Here is a 16,679-nt window from a genome sequence, read left to right as displayed (position 1 = left end):
ATGGGGAAAGTTGACTTTATATTTTAGCAATTCATTTAAAAGTGGGTCAAATGACCCACCCCATTTGGACCGGCGGGTTGGGGCGGGTCGAGGTAGGCTGACCCATCTTTTTTTATTTATATATATATATATATATATATATTTCAAAAGAGGGTTCTAATATTATTAAAGAGATAATTGATGAAGAAGAGGAAGAAGATGAAGAATTGAATGATGAGGACCACAATAATGATATAAAAGATAATTGTTTGAGACTTTGATTTACCTCTAAATTAGTTTGAAAATTAAACTTAAAGTCTTTTAAGTTTGGATTGTATTAAGTATTTAGTTTAAGTTTGACAATTTCATTTTATGACTCTAAGAATTGAGATGTGAGACTTTAATAGGTTGATTTGAACTCAAATTGAATACGAAATTTAGTTTATATTATTGTTTATAATTTTTTTTTATTTTAAATTTTGACGGGTTGGTCTGCTTAACCCGCGACCCATGGCGGATCGGGTCGAGTTGAAATTTTTCCAACCCGTCAGTTAAATGGGCCAGCCTGCCCCGACCCATTTAGAGACGGGTCGGGATGGGTCAAGACGGGTCAAGGCAGGCCAGCCCGTCTTGACAGCTCTAGATTCTGGTTTCAAACTTCTCTAAAAGTTTCAAAGAGAAACAAAATTAGTTTAAAGATGAAGAATTGAAATAGGAGGAGCTTGATTAGTTAGAGATTGGATCGACTTTTGAAAATTCAGAGCATGGCAAGTTAATCAACTTGAAGATCAATTAAGTCTAGAAGAAAATCTAGAGCAAGAGAAGCTTGATCAAGTGGTTTTTGTATCAAGTTCATAAAAGATAGTGATTGAAGGATCCATTGTTTCTGAAATTACTCAGAAAGAGTGAAAGGATGCTACAGTTGATCTAGTTATGAAGATCCGTATTAAGGAATCAAATTACACGAAAGAGTCTTAGTCGAATCTATCTAAGATATGGATGTTTCATATGGAGATTTAGTCAATCATGAGGATAAAGAGCTGCTAATTTTGAAATAGTTTCAAAGACCAAGCAACAAGGAGATATGCTTGATGAAGATGATTCTTAGTGTGCCTTGATATTCAATAATATTTTTGGTATGTAAATTAATTTTGAAGCTATCCCAAAGTTTGAGTAGTTAAAAGACTATATATGAAGATTTGATTCCATGCGTAGAAGTCAACTATGTGCAAATACCTGAAGCTAACTGCTCAAGTTAAGCTAAATGCTCAAAGGAATCTCGACATTGTGACTGTGAAGTCAATGCCAAGAGAAAATGCTATAAGACATCATCGATTTCGACATATGCATCCAAGAGGACAAGCGGACAAATGAATTAATATTTGAGTCAATAAAAGAGTTCTGCTATTCATGTTGGTTCAACAAGTTGTTATATATTATTTTTACTATGGCAATGATGGCAATGGCTACTATGGTATTTTATGAAATTGACAAATTGAGTATTGTCAGTATGGACTTTGCAATATGGGAGAATATTGAGATTCATTGTCAAATTTAAATCCAATTAGGATTCTATTTTTAGTTGGTCATTAGTTTTAATAAATTTAGAATTCTATTTCTAAAGTTAGTCTATTTAATTATTTCCTTCTAAAGTTATTAGAGTTTTTGTTCTAATAGATTTTTAGATTTTGAGTTAAGATAGGAGTCAAACTCCCATCCGCATGGTGCTCTATTTAAAAAGATCATTGGTGTCTCCTTTATGGGCAGAACTGTATGGAAGATTGTGAAAAAATGTATATGGAAGATTATGATTGGAAGAAAGAGAGAGTTAGAGGTGTCTTCTTTGGTGAGACGTTAGGGAGCTTCTTTGTGTGACTCAATTATTTTTTAATAAAATTTTCTCTCTCTCTTAAATTTATTTTCATTCCAATATTTATTTTTTTTTATATTTATTTTGGATCTTAGACTAGCACATTCAATCTATTCCGGTTAGCATGCCATTCTACAAATAAGGCTCTGTCTATTCCAAAAAAAATCTGGAAATATCATGCCAAGTTTTGGCCAATGATATATCGAAAGAGGAGGACAAAGATCAGAAAAAAGAATAGGGAGGAATTGGGGCCTCTAGCCTTATCTCTTGTGAGTTTTTATGGCTGACAAGGTGAACCTAATGGTAGCTTCAAAGAAGAAGGGGAGGGAAAAGGCAGCAGCAATCGATGATCGACAGTGCTTTGAGGGGTGGAGGATTTAGTACTGAGGGAGGTCTTTAAATAAGAGCGAATAGTTTCCAGCAGCCTTAATTAAGTCTGACTTCCATCAATCTTTTTTTAGGACTGGAAATGAGTCAGATCGGGCCACACCCCTACCTGAGCCCCGTCTGAAATTGATTATTAGTTTCGGATCGAGCTTAAGTCCAAAAATTTTTAAAAAATCCAAGTTCAAGCCCAGCTCTAGCCCAGGCCTCAGCCTGGCCCGAACTAGGTTGGGCTAGCCAGGACAAAAAAAAAACACTCGAAGGTAAGCTTTGAGAGGAGCTCGTTGAAGCGAAGGATCTCACCGATGATGAGGGGCAGGGGTGGGACTTCAACGGTGGCCTCTCGTGGCTCCTCCTCCCTCTCCCGGAGCATGGCATGGAACCGGTCAAGGATTGGCGGGGGCGGCCGCGAGGCTGGCAGGGGCTGTGGCTCCGTTGACGTGCCAGACGTGGGCGGCGATCCACCGGAGGAAATCTAGAGCATTCGTCGAATCTCCGAGACCTCCTTGGCTACCAAGAGGAGGAGGAGGACGGCGGACACCAGGCCCTCCTCTGCCGTCGCAGCCAGATCCTGACGCTCGCCTCCGCGCTTGCCTATGAGAAAGGGGAAGCTTCTTCCTCACCAGCCGCCGTTGCCGCCGGCAGCAGTAGCTGTATGACGCCGCTCAACATCTTCTTCGAGGACGAGAGCCTCGTCTCCACCGGCGCCGTCGATTACTTCACCTGGATAGCATTCGAGGAGCACCCTCAGTTCTGCGCCGCTTTGACTTCTGCCTCGTCGCCGGTGGCCATGGATGGGATCTCGTCTCTGCTTCCATGTTCTTCCATCGAAGCCCACGGGAAGATGGGAGAGGGATGAAGGAACACCCGACGGGATGACCGGACTGGGGGCCTAGGACCAGGGCTCTCCGAGATGAAGTGACGAACGGGGCCGGCAATATAAAAACTTTTACGCTTAAATTAAAAGTAATTAAGAAATTAGCTAAAATTAACTTTAATCAATTAAATCTAATTGATTAAGAATTTAAGATTGGACTAACTCACGAGTCATGACTCAGACTCGACTTAAATGGCTAAATTTTTAGGCTCGGATCAGATATTCGGATTGGAATTTCAACTCGAGCCAAAAGTATGCCCAAACAAAATTTGAAAAATAAATGGATCGTATATTTAGATCCGTACCCAATTTGAAATATTTTGGATTAAATCCGAAATTCGGTCCGAAATTGGCCCAATTCGATGGGCCTCAGACAGACACAAGCCCAATTCCGGTCCTACTTCTTTCGGACTATTTTATTTTTTTAATTTTTTTTAATACTTTAAAATCGTGCAAGGTTTTTTTATTTTTATGGGGCATTTTCTCTGGCGGCTGTTTACTCGCTGACCAGGCCCGATTGGAGTTCATTATCGCTGTCCTTGTCCCTAGGCCCTAGCTTTCTATCCAACGCGTTAACTTCTTCCACGGTTGACCACCATCATCCGGTACTCGGTGTTTCAACCAGCATCATATCGTTAAGAGAAACGAAACAATAAATCAGTGTACTGCAACGTATCGCCAACAATGTTTCTTGCTCTCCCCTCCTCATCCGCACTCTTCCTCCTGTGTAGTCTCTTCTTCCTCCTCCACTCCCATCCCGTCGCCGCTAATGAACTCCTCGGCCAACTTTGCGGCAACGGCAACTACACAGCCAACAGCACCTACAAGACCAACCTCGACATCCTCCTCCTCTCTCTCACCTCCAGCGCCGCCGTCTCCGGTGGCTTCAACAGCACCACGATCGGCCAGTTTCCCAACCAGATCTATGGTTTCACCCTATCTGCCGTGAAGACGTCAACTCCTCCCTGTGCATCTCCTGCCTCAAAACAGCTTCTGATGGCATCGTCAGCCTCTGCCCCTCTACGATCGAAGCTGTCGTCTGGTACGATTCATGCCTCCTCCGCTATTCCAACCAGCTTTCCCTATCGCCAACAGAATCGTCAAAGGAAATAGTCGTGTGGGGTAACGACATGACGACGGACGTTCCCCTGTTCGCGAACCTAGTGAACGAGCTTCTGAGTACTATAGCCGATTGGGCCGCGTACAACACGCCGAGGATGTTCGCCACCGGGGAGGTGAATTTCACGACGGATTTTCCGACGATATACGGCCTGGTGCAGTGCAGGCCAGACCTGGGGGCAGACCGGTGCCAGCAGTGCCTTCAGGAGATACTCAATTTGATACCGGCGTGGTTAGGTCAGAAGGCGGGGGGGAGGGTGTTACGGGTGGACTGCAATTTTAGATACGAGGTCTACAAGTTCTACGACGGGACATCCATCCGACAGCTTGGTTCGCCGACCGCTGGAGAGAAAGGTAAGTAACATCACTCCTTGCTAGAAGCAGAAGAGCTGGTTGTGATAATACCAGTTCGATGCGCAAAAAGGGTAAACAACCGCATGATATTATATTTACGTTGGGCAATCCTAGGTTAAATTAAAGCTCTTTATAATAACCTGAATATCTACTTGATACCATATCTAGATAGATCGATCCTGTGTAAAGCTCTTTAATATCCTATCAATTTACAAAGTCCTGCTAAATTCTTTTTGTAGATAAAAATTTACATTGTCTGATTGAGGGAATTAAAGTTATATTTTCTCGTTAAATAAATTTGTGAGAAGTAACAAGGAAACAGCATGACTTATCAGACTATCCTTAATGAGAAACACTAACATAAAAGAAGCATATATTGATTAGTAAAAAATTTTTGCCCCTCCTGGTTTCCTAGATTGCATTGCCATATATTTGGAATTGTGTTTTTGAGTTAACAAAATTGAAATATATTTGCCTCTCTTTGGTCTCACCTTCTAGCTCCCACTTTTCTTTTCAAAAAAAAATAAAATAAAAACAAACAAACAAACAAACAAACAAACCAAAAAGTGGTATTTGATAACCTCATTTCCATTTTTGGTTTTTAAAAAAAAAATATTCTAACTTTTAGAAATTATGAGAGAAAAAAACATCGATTTCTAAATTTATTAAAAATCTAAATCATCCATGATGATCTGCCTTTTCTGTTGTCACCATCACTTTCATCACCATTGCCACCACCACCACCAGGACAGCAACTAACAAAGTCCAAACTCACTATCAAATAGATTTTAGATTTTCAATTTTAAGAAAGAAAAATGGAAACTGAATTTCAATTTGTTAGAAAATTGTAAATTAAAAAAATAAAAGTGAGGCCACATGACACCTTAATTCTTAATACTTGTTAACTGATAAATATGTTACCTTGTGTTTAGACTTTTTGCCTAATCATAAGGTTCTTGGGCATTTCCTTTCATTGTATAATTACTAACACATCTTTATTTATGATAATTTTCTTTAATCAATTTCTCTTTTTTTCCAATTTCAAACTTATGGTTCTCCAAGTTATTTATCATATGATTATCCTAAAAGTGCTCCAAGCTTTATATACTTCTATTTTTCAACAAGAAAATGAGGAAACATCATCGTTTCCTCCTTTGCACTCTCCACTCTTTATAAGTTTGTTTAGAATAGATTACTACCTTATTATGTCTCTCATGTAACCTACTTATATTATAAATAAATAAGGGAGGTTATACTTTCTTTTCATCCAAAAAAAAAAAAAAAGAAAATGAGATAGACCATGGAGCCACGTGGTGTAAATTTGGACATCACAATTAGTCACCAACTTTTACATACCAAGAGTCCAAAGGCGGCCAGTCATGCATGTCATTCTATTGGAAAATTCCGAGAAAACTCGTGCCCCTTTCATGACTTAATTTCTTAGGAGGCCCACAAAAGAAGACAACTAATCTCCCTTCCACCAAGAGAAATTCTTTGTGCATGATAGGTGGCGTAGAAAATGAGTGCACCACCTCATCCGATTGGTTTACGTAGTTATCACTTTTCAATATGCATTAAATACCTACATGTTAGCTTTTTGTTTAAAAATTTTGTATGACAAAAATACCTCTATTTTGTAGAAAAAATTATGATATCCTATAGCGTAATATATCTCAGGATGTCATAATATGATCTAAATTATCATAATATAAGAGGGGCATTTTTATACAACCACTTTTCAACGCACATTTAATATCTGCAGATCAGTTTTTTTGTTTAAAAATTTTGAATGATAAAATTGTCCCGATTCTTTAGAAAAAATTATAATATTCTATGCATATTATAGATGTCGGATGTCATAATATGGATATAAAATGTCATAATTTTTTAAAGAACAAAAATATTTTTATTATATAAAATTTTTAAATGAAAAAACTGACTTATAGATATTAAATACGTATTGAAAAATAATAATAACGTGGATCAATCAGGTGAGATGGTGCACTCCATGTTGGATTTTCTACGCCACCTACAGTGCACAAAGAAGTTCGCGTTCCACCAATATGTGCAGTTTCCCTGGGAAGTTTGGCAGGTCTTTTTGGAAAGCAACCCTGTGATGCATCCTGGCTCAATGGCTCAATACGCCTTGTGGTAATTAACTTATTTTAATGGAGCCCGTACACTAGTGATGTGAGAGAACAACAACTTACCGAAGTAGATTAGTCCAGTGTGACAGAAAAATATTTGTAGACACCAGGCTTCTGAAATCATTTCCCCCTCTTAAAATGGTATTTGTTCCCTAGTCCAATGTAACTTCAATGACACGGAACAACACCAAAGAACCGTCAGCTAGCTGCTAGAGTAAGGGAACGTTAGAGGAAACTTGGACTTTCCTTTCCCACAGATTTTTCTCTTTTTGTGTAGTTCTGGCTGCCCTGGAGAAATTAATGACAATAAACATATTCATTGACATGAGAGTTGGGAAACAAAACAAAAAGGCTACCATCCTTCTGCAGCGGATATGAGGAGAAGGATCAGGTGGAATCCTTTAGGCAAAAGAAGAATTTACCTTCCTTTGCATGAATCAACCATTGAGATCATCCACTGGTCACTTGAGGTCTATGCAGGTGGATGAATAACAGAGTTTGAAATATTTTGAGATCAATGTGATGGGTGATCCAATAGTAGACTCATGCCTTTGAAGGTGGATCATTCTTTTTGATCCGATCAGAAAGAGGAAAGATTTTTCTCAACTAAGACTGTAAAGGGGCCCGAGCTGGCCCGAGACCCATCAAGCCAGATTGACTTCGGATCGGACTTTAGGCTTAACCTAAAATAATTCAGACTGGATTTGAGCCTAAATATAGATCCCATTTTTCTTTCAGGCCAGGCTTGGGCCTATCTTTGATCCGACCCTGGCTCGGGCTCAAGCCTGAATGTCAGTCCGATTAAGCCCAATCTTAAATAGATTCAGCCATTTATATTGACCTAAATCAATGAGCATCTGAGTTGGCCCGATTAAGCTAGATCCTCAAGAGTGCAATAAATCTTCGATTTCGTTCCTCCATCAGAATAAAAGGACGATTAAAAACCTAAACCCCTCTTCTTCCTATCTTTGATTTCTGGTTTTGCCCCATCACTAACGTCCGAGAGGAGTTTTGGGATTTCTCTTTATGGCCACCTCCACTGCCTATTGGCCACCCCACTCCAGGTCCAAGGTTCGTCAGTCAAATTGTCACGGTTCACATTCGTCCGTGCCCTAACTGGTATAGCATTAACTGCGACCCCGCCACTGGCCGCATCGCGACATCGCCCTTCACGACGAGTCCGAGGACCCCATCCTCACCCACGCCGGTCGCTCCGGAGGCATCATGTTTGACTGCATGTCTCCTGAGATCTGCCACCTCGCCTGCCTCACCACTCTCATCCTCGCCGACTGGAAGCAGATCTTTGGCCCCATCCCCCCTTGCATCACCTCTCTTCCCCTTCTCAACATCCTCGATCTCATCGACAACCACCTCTCTAGTCGAACCGGTGCCCTTCCAGCTGACATCGGCTGCCTCTCTTGCCTGACAACTAGATCTCTACCTCCATCCCCTCTCTCTCTCCTCTGATGCACCTCGATCTCAACATGAAGGAGGGGGTCGGCGTAGCGGTGGTCGTCGAAGAGAGACTTGCAGATGCATGTGGGAGCCCTGCGATTGTGGATAGAGTTAGGTCCGATGCGAGCAGCGAGCGGAGCCTGATGCAGGCAATGAGTGGAGCTCAGTGAAGGGAAGGCGAGGCATCGGGTTGGCCCAATTGGGCTCGGGCCTAGGCTCGGGCCAGTAGTTTCTCAAAAAACAATCTGGCCTAAGCCCGATCCAAAGCCCAAAAAATTATTTCGGATCGGGCTCGGGCAAGAGTATGGCCCGGCCCAGCCCAGCCCAGCTCAGTTCCAGCCCTATTCTCAACCCACTCAATTCAAATCTCACAAAAGAAAACTAAAAAAAAAAAATTTAAAAGTAGGACTGAACTCTCTTTTTCTTTCATTGATTCTCCATTCACATAAACTAAGATATATAGACTCTATGTATAACAGTGAGATCAACCCTTGTATAATTCAGATTGGATTCCTCTTTCTAGTTTCTAAAAGAAGATCCATCTTTAAACAATTCATATCAATTCTTCTTTCTGGTTCAAATAGGACTAAATCTCTAAAAAAAATGACTAATATAAAAAATTATGAAAAAAAATAGTAAAATTCTACGAGAGATAGATCTCAACTTTATAGCAACTTTGCTTTCTATTGCTTTACTTAATTTTTCATAGATTGAAAGACACATCCATTCAAAGTCTTTCCTAAAAAGGAAAGCTTCAGTTTGACTAGCTTATTTCAAGACCTAAAAAAATAAAATTTTTGTCCAATAAACTCTTTAGAGTTGGTCCAAAGTTATAGATCTCAAAAATATATCTAATTTAAAAAAAAAAAGATTATCTCAATTGATCATCGTATGATCAAAATATGGTCTCTTGAAGTTTAACATGTGATTTGACTTCTTGATATAATGAATCTTGCTCCTGAATCCTATCAAGATCTACCTATAATAGCTAAAATGATTTATGAGTCTAAGGATAATTTTGGATTAGGACTCTCCTTATTTAGGAGATTTAGCTCCTGCTATATCAGAACTGAAGAAGTGTTAGAAAACCAAATAGGATGAATGCATAGATTTCAAAAATCTTTTGAATAGCAGCAGAAAAGAACTGGGTTAAGCCCTTTAACCCCCACATACATTAGATCATATGTAATCCTATTCAAGCTCAAGAATAAAGACATGCATATAATCTAAAAATAAAATCAAAGATGAGATCAAATCTCAATACCTTTGCATGGATAGAAATACACCGCTTCTGATGATCTCAGATTTGAAGGTCCTTGAGCTGCACACGTATTCGATCTCTATAAGTATCCATCAGGATCAGCCTTGAATCCTTCTTCTCGTGATAGATCTTTTTTCTCTAAGTAGGATCTTTGCCTCTTTGAACCTTAATCAGCAATTGATCTTGACTGCAACTTTAACCCTTGAACTATAACTTTCTTCTCCTTGTTCCTTGCTGTAGAAGAGACCCTTCCCTACTCTTGGTGTGTAGAAGATGGACACCCAACCCTTGGGTGTGGGAAAGAGAAAAGGGAGAGAGGATGACACATGGAGAGGAGAGAGGAAGAGTTTTGAATTCATAAAATTCAATTAATTGAAATCCTAAAAGACTATCTCTTTATATAGATTCTTCTTTAATCCAAATCAAGAACCAATCAACTTAAAAAGATTAGTCCTTATCTCATAAAGATTTTTATCTTTTTTAATCTAATTATTTTTTATTAAAATCAGATTTAATTGATAGGATCTTAATCTCTTTTGGTAAGCAGATAGGATGCCCCAATCAAAATAGACAGACTGTCAGGGCATCCCTTATCAAGAGAGGCAGGTAGTTGGGGTGTCAATCCTTGGTGCCCCATCTAGGATTTTTTCATGCAAGAGAGGGGGCGTGGGCCCCCTCTCTCTCTCCTTCCACGCCAAACCAAGAGGAGGGGGTGGGCTCCTCTCTCTTCCTCATTTCATTCCAAGAGGTTGGCGCCCTTTGGATCTTTCAAAAAGAGAAGATGGTGCCATCTCTTCTTTCCATCAATTCTCTACTTCAAAAGAAAATATCAAGGAAATAAGGAGGAGATTAGATTGCCAACTCATTGACATGATCTAATTCTCTTGGGTTCACAATTAGATGCCCAGTTAAACCCTAATGAATTTAGATTAGGTTCAATACAATGGACTTGATCTAATCGAAGTCTTGAGAAGAATTAGATTTAACCATATGCTAGTATGGTTCTCTTAAGTTCAATAGGATTTTAATAAATCATAATCCAATTAGAACTTTATAAACCCAATTGATAAATTCAAGATTACATCCCTTGATGTGTGACTCCATAGGTTCCATTCTATCTAGTAGTGAGATATATTATGATCTCCATCATAATATTATCAAAACTTCTTTCAATGGATTGAAACAATTCCAACTCTACCCTTCGAGGATCATCGATCATCAAGATGACGTCCGATGAGTCCCACAATCTACCAGTGATATCTAGCAGTATGTAGTGGCAATCCAGTAAAATAAAAGTATGAACCTCTAGGTGCAGTTATTGTATGATTCAGTCTTTCTATCGTGAGTCCTGACTTGACGGAGGTCATGGAGAATTCATCAGACCCCATCGTCAGTCATATGCTAGATTGGCTCGACTCGAGTTCATTTGTGAATTCTGTAAAAAAAAATTTCAGTATTCACATTTGTTTTGGTCAAAGACTTCCTGAACTCAATCTTGCAAATCATATAGGACTTCTCTTTTTTTTTCAAGATGGATAGATTCCATCTAGGTGTATCCTACTCTAAACAGCGAACCTGAACCTATTATAACCCACATATACAGTAAGGATCCGAATGGTTAGGGATCAAAAAAATATACAGTCAAACTCAGTAGCCTCATTGTGAATAGCCAATGACACCACAGGTCAAAGAACCACTCACACCACTACAGCATCGAAAAGATCACTGATGAGTGAGTAGACATCCAAATAGTTTCTTGTGTTGATCACGCTCAGTGCAAGTTATTCTCTAACAACCATCTGTACCCTCATCTCAATGTTACTACACTGCAAACCCAAGACTCATCTGCCCATAAGAGAGATGAACGGTGCATCGATCTCGAATGGATTAATTACTGTCCTCCATAACAATTCTTTGATCGGAAGCATTTAGAAATTAACCACTAATAAATATATGTCTCAAATTCTCAATACTTTAAGAAAATATAAAAATCATCTTTGTTACTTTCTAAGACAAATCATAGACACATAAACATGATTGAAATGAAAAAGCTCTTTATTGATAATAAAAATATCACAAGTACAAGATTAAGCTTTAAAATTATAAAATGTGTCAGCTAACAATTGGCTTCTAGGACACATATCTAACAAACTTCCATTTGATCTAAAGTCAATTGGCCATATACCTAAGATCCATCTTCTCAAGGTGAGCTTTGGTCTTTTGCTGGCTAAGAGACTTGGTCAGCAGATCCACTATATTCTGCACGAAGTCAACTCTTTGCACCTCGATGAACTTCTTTTCGAGATATTCATGTATTATGTGAAACCACTGCCTTATATGCTTGGACTTCTGATGAGATCTGGGCTCCTTAGCAAGAGCTATGCTACTGTTGTTATCACAGTATAGTGCAATGATATATGATGGCATCACATCCAGCTCCACAATGAACTTCTTAAACCAAAAAGCTTCCTTAGCAGCTTTAGAGGTGGCGATGTACTCGACTTCTATGATCGAATCTACAATGATCGGCTGCTTAGAACTCTTTTAGTTAACTGCACCATCATTATATCAGAAGATGCACCCCGATGAAGACTTTCTATCACTGACATCAGTCATGAAGTTTGAATCGGTGTATCCTTTAACTTTCAGCTTTGATCCTCCAATAAAGATCAATAGCAAATTCTTAGTTCTTTTAAAGTACTTAAAGATATTTTTCACAGCAATCCAGTGTTCTTCATCTGGATTCACCTGATATCTGCTCGTGACACTCATAACAAGGGCTATATCAAGTTGTGTACATAACATGCATACATGAGGCTCCCTATTATCGAAGCATAAGGGATCTTGCTCATGTATTGGACCTCCTCAGGTGTGTTTGGGTATATTTTCTTGGAGAGATGAATGCTATGTCTAAGGGGCAAAAGTCTCCTCTTAGAGTTTTTTATGCTGAACCGCTTCAACACCTCCTCTATGTACATTCATTGTGCGAGTCCTATCATTCTCTTAGATCTATCTTTATAGATCTTTATACCAAGAATGTAGGAAGCTTCTTCTAGATCTTTCATGATGAATTCTTTTAACAACCATACTTTGATCGATATCAGTATGAAAATATTATTCTCAATCAAGAAGATGTCATCCACGTACAATACGAAAAATATGATAGCACTCTCACTGATCTTTTTATACACATACGGCTCCTCCTCATTTTTGATGAAATCAAATATTTTGATTATATTATTAAAGCGAGTGTCCTAACTCCAAGATGCTTGTTTGAGTCCATATGTGGACCTTTGCAGCTTGCAGACCTTGTGATCACTATCACTAGATGTGAAACCTAAAGACTGCTCCATATAGATATCTTTCCTAAGATATCTATATAGGAAGACAGTTTTCACATCTATCTGTCAAATTTCATAATCATGAAAAGCTGCTATTGCAAGCAGAGTATGGATGGATTTTAGCATGGCCACGGATGAAAAAGTTTCATTATAGTCAATGCCTTCGCATTGACTGTAACCTTTTGCAACTTGCCTTGGCATATAGGTCTCTACCTTACCATCCGATCTAATTTTTTTTTATAAATTCATTTATACCTAATAGGTACAATACCTTCAGGTGGATCTACTAAGGATCAAACCTGGTTGGAATGCATGGAGTCAATTTCTGACTTCATCGCTTCCATCTATTTCTCGGAGTTAATATCTAACATTGCTTCATTGTAAGTCTTGAGATTATTTCTAATGTCCCTATCTCCTATAAGGAATGCTTCATCTAAATCTTCTGTAAGAATACCTAAGTACTTTTCAGCAAGACAGAAGATCCTACTTGATCTACAAGGTAGAGGAGGTACCACATCTATTGGCTCATTACTGGGTTCAGGTTCTTGGACTTGATATTCTTCAAAGACTTTCTCTTTGAGCTCAATCTTCCTCCCACTGCCTCCATCTTGGATGAACTATTTTTCTAAGAAGACGGCATGACGGCTCATAATTACATTGTGATCCTCAGAAAGATAAAAGTAGTATCCTATGGTTTTCTTAGGATACTCTATAAAGCGAGCTCTAAAGGATCTAGCCTCTAACTTATCCTTCTACTGTCACTTGATATGGGCCAGACATCCTCAAATCTTGAGGTACCCAAGATTTGGTTTCTTACCATACCATAACTCGTATGGTGTGGAAGGAATAGATTTAAAGGGAATCTGATTCAAAACATGAATCGTATAAAGTAATGCATGTCTCCAGAGAAAGATAGGAAGATCTGTGAAGCTCATCATGGATCGGATCATATCTAATAGGACCTGATTCTTCCTTTCGGATACCCCATTGAGCTAAGGTGTCCCTAGAGGTACCCACTATGACACTATGCCATTATCCTTGAGATAGGCCCGAAATTCTCCACTAAGGTATTTTCCTTCTCGATCTAATCGAAAAATCTTTATGGGTTTTTTGGTCTATCTTTCTACTTCTTGTCTGAACTCTATGAACTTTTTAAAAGCTTCAGACTTACGGTACATCAAATACATAAACCCATACCATGAATAATCATCGATAAAAATTATGAAGTAAACATAGCCACCCCTGGCTTATACATCGAATGGACCACACACGTCAGTGTGTACCAGGACTAATATCTCAGTGGCCTTTTCATCTTATCCCACAAAGGGTGGCTCAACCATTTTTTCTTGAAGACACGATTAACAAACTAGATAAAACTCGGAAGTCAATGGTCTGAGAAGATCATCTTTCTCCAGTTTGTTGAGTCTATCCTCTCCTATATGGCCTAACCTAAGGTACCACAGATATTTTTAGCTAATCCTATCTCTAAGTCTCTTAGATCCTATGGCATTCATAGTTTACTCATTAATATTGACACTCGCATCCATATGCAAATGATAAAGATCATCAATCAAAAAAATATATGTAACAACTTTATTTTCAAAATAAATCGAACACATATCTTTATTGAAATAAAAATTATAATTATTCTATGCCAGCACAGAAATAGAAATTAAATTTCTACTGGCTATAGGTACATAATAGCAGTCTTTAAGAATTAAACTAATTTCTAACGATGATCACAGAGGATAGGTCCTGATGGCTACAGTAGCAACCCTTACTCTATTGTCGACCCGAAGAGTGATCTCATCTTCTCTCAGCCCTCTCACTTCTTCAAGACCTTGCATAGAAGTGCATAAATGAGCATTTGAAGCAGAATCAAGAACCCAACTAGAAGAAGAGGAAACTGTTAGATTAGTTTCAATAATGAATATATCAGACATACCTTCAGAAGGCCCATCCTTCTTCCTACTCTTGACAGTTGCAAGGTAGGTCGGACAGTTTCTTCTCCAGTAACCTTCGACATTATAATGAAAACACTTTTCTTTATGATCAACCTTCTTTGGAACCTGCTTCTTAGACTTGGCCTTATTCTTTTGCTTTTTTATAGGCTTCTTCTTCTTCTTGAAAGAAAATTTTCTCTTAAAGGAAGTTCACTCTACTGTCAGAACTGTATCCCTTGAACTCTTCAAGGTGCCTTTTATTGTTACCAGTATGTTCAGTAACTCAGACAAAATGCTATCAATTTTATTCATATGATAGTTCATGATGAACTGTCCAAACGAATCAGGAAGAGACTGGAGGATCAAATCTATCTGTAATTCCTTGACCATGTTCATGCCGAGCTTCTGAAGCTCCTCGATGCCTTTGATTATTGTCAAACAATGATCATTGACGGACTATCCATTATGTATTTTCGCTCTAAATAGTCTTCAAGAGACCTCAAAGCGAGCTATGCGACTCTGCTTACCATACAACTCTTACAGGTGAGTCAACATCTCTTTGACAGTCCTCATATCTTCATGCTGTCGTTGAAGATCATTGGATATGAACGCTAAAATATAACACATTTGCCTTGTTATCTTCATCCATCCACTTCTCAAGTGTGGCTCCTTGATTAGGGGATGGATGAGCTGGTAACACAGGCACATCCTGATCAAGGACATAAGTAAGTTTCTCAGAACTGAGAATGATTCTCAAATTTTGAAGTCAGTCTTTATAGTTTGTACCAGTCAACCTATTGGTATCAAGGATACGAGCTAAGAGATTGAAACTCGACATGGTTATCTGTAGAGAGAATAATTTTTAGTTAAATATTTATACTTATAAAAATATTTATTCTAGAGACTTTAAAAATAAACAAGGCTCTTACTATTTTTTCAAATCTTCCACACTCCTCGGATGGAGAAATGAAAACCTATACGCAATCGATTTTAAGTAGATACTGCAGTCCCATTAATCTATACACACCTTATCTAACAGTTATTGGTGAGCATAGACCAATGAGTGGATAATACTTTATCCATTGCTTCACTAACCGAGATGCAGTGAGCTTGGTCTCTAAGTCCTGTGGCCTTACCTAACAGTTATTGACATGTTTCTTAGTTAAGTCAGACCCATTGTTCACCAGCGGATGCAAAGCCATCATTGAGATCCTCACCTAATAGTTATTGGGCCCAACCTCATCTTTACCTCAAGATATCAAATATCAATAAAGTGGTTGTACCTTCTCGATGCAATTGAACCATCATAACTAGCCAAGAATGATCAACGCTAGGAAGGCATCTGCATCTCTATAACGATGGAAGATCTCTAGATTTAATATTTAGTGAAAAGATTTAGATTTAAGTCTCTTCTAAATTAGAAGATCTGATATCCGACTGATCAAATTTAGGTCAGCACATCCACATGTCTGACCAGCCTAGTCGATGTGGGTGAACTTGAGTCAACAAGTAACCTAGTGCAAAACTAAATCTTTCAAAATAGCCAGATAAATTAAGATGAGTGAGGATCCTCCCGTTGCCCTTTTTAGATACCAATCAAAATTGATCAGATCAAACAACAAAACTAATTAAATAACCACCATCTAGATACTGGCGTTACAATCTAAATTGATCGATTAGAATCGATCAGGTTAACCTATTGAAATGGATCCAAACCACTGAGCCAAATTTGATCTTGAGTTAATCAACTGATATTAAAATATGAATCGATACGGTCAACTATAACTAAACTCAACTTTAAGCCCTTTGACCTAATCCTAATCAACTATTGATTAGGTTCAATCAACTGCTCAAAATCGATGACGGGTTCTAGTCTGATCTAATCAATTTATCCTAATTGTAGTTTGATCACTGGACCTAATTTCTTCAACCCATACTCTCATACACTA

The 16,679-nt window shown here is 38.6% G+C and overlaps 1 protein-coding gene across 1 annotated transcript in view; it reads left to right on the top strand.

Moving 5' to 3' along the window:
- Positions 1–3,792: 3,792 nt before the first annotated feature.
- Positions 3,793–16,679, top strand: part of LOC140859496 (cysteine-rich receptor-like protein kinase 10) — a 73,322-nt gene continuing 60,435 nt past the window's right edge. The window contains exon 1 of the mRNA XM_073261465.1: positions 3,793–4,583. Within this exon, the coding sequence (XP_073117566.1) occupies positions 4,241–4,583 (343 nt within the window). The 5' untranslated portion in view covers positions 3,793–4,240. The remainder of the gene's footprint in view (positions 4,584–16,679) is intronic.

The sequence above is a fragment of the Elaeis guineensis genome, chromosome 1, assembly GCF_000442705.2.
Source record: "Elaeis guineensis isolate ETL-2024a chromosome 1, EG11, whole genome shotgun sequence".
In the NCBI taxonomy this organism is placed as follows: domain Eukaryota; kingdom Viridiplantae; phylum Streptophyta; class Magnoliopsida; order Arecales; family Arecaceae; genus Elaeis; species Elaeis guineensis.
Note: the sequence above shows the minus strand (reverse complement) of the source record. Positions and strands in the feature narration are given on the sequence as shown.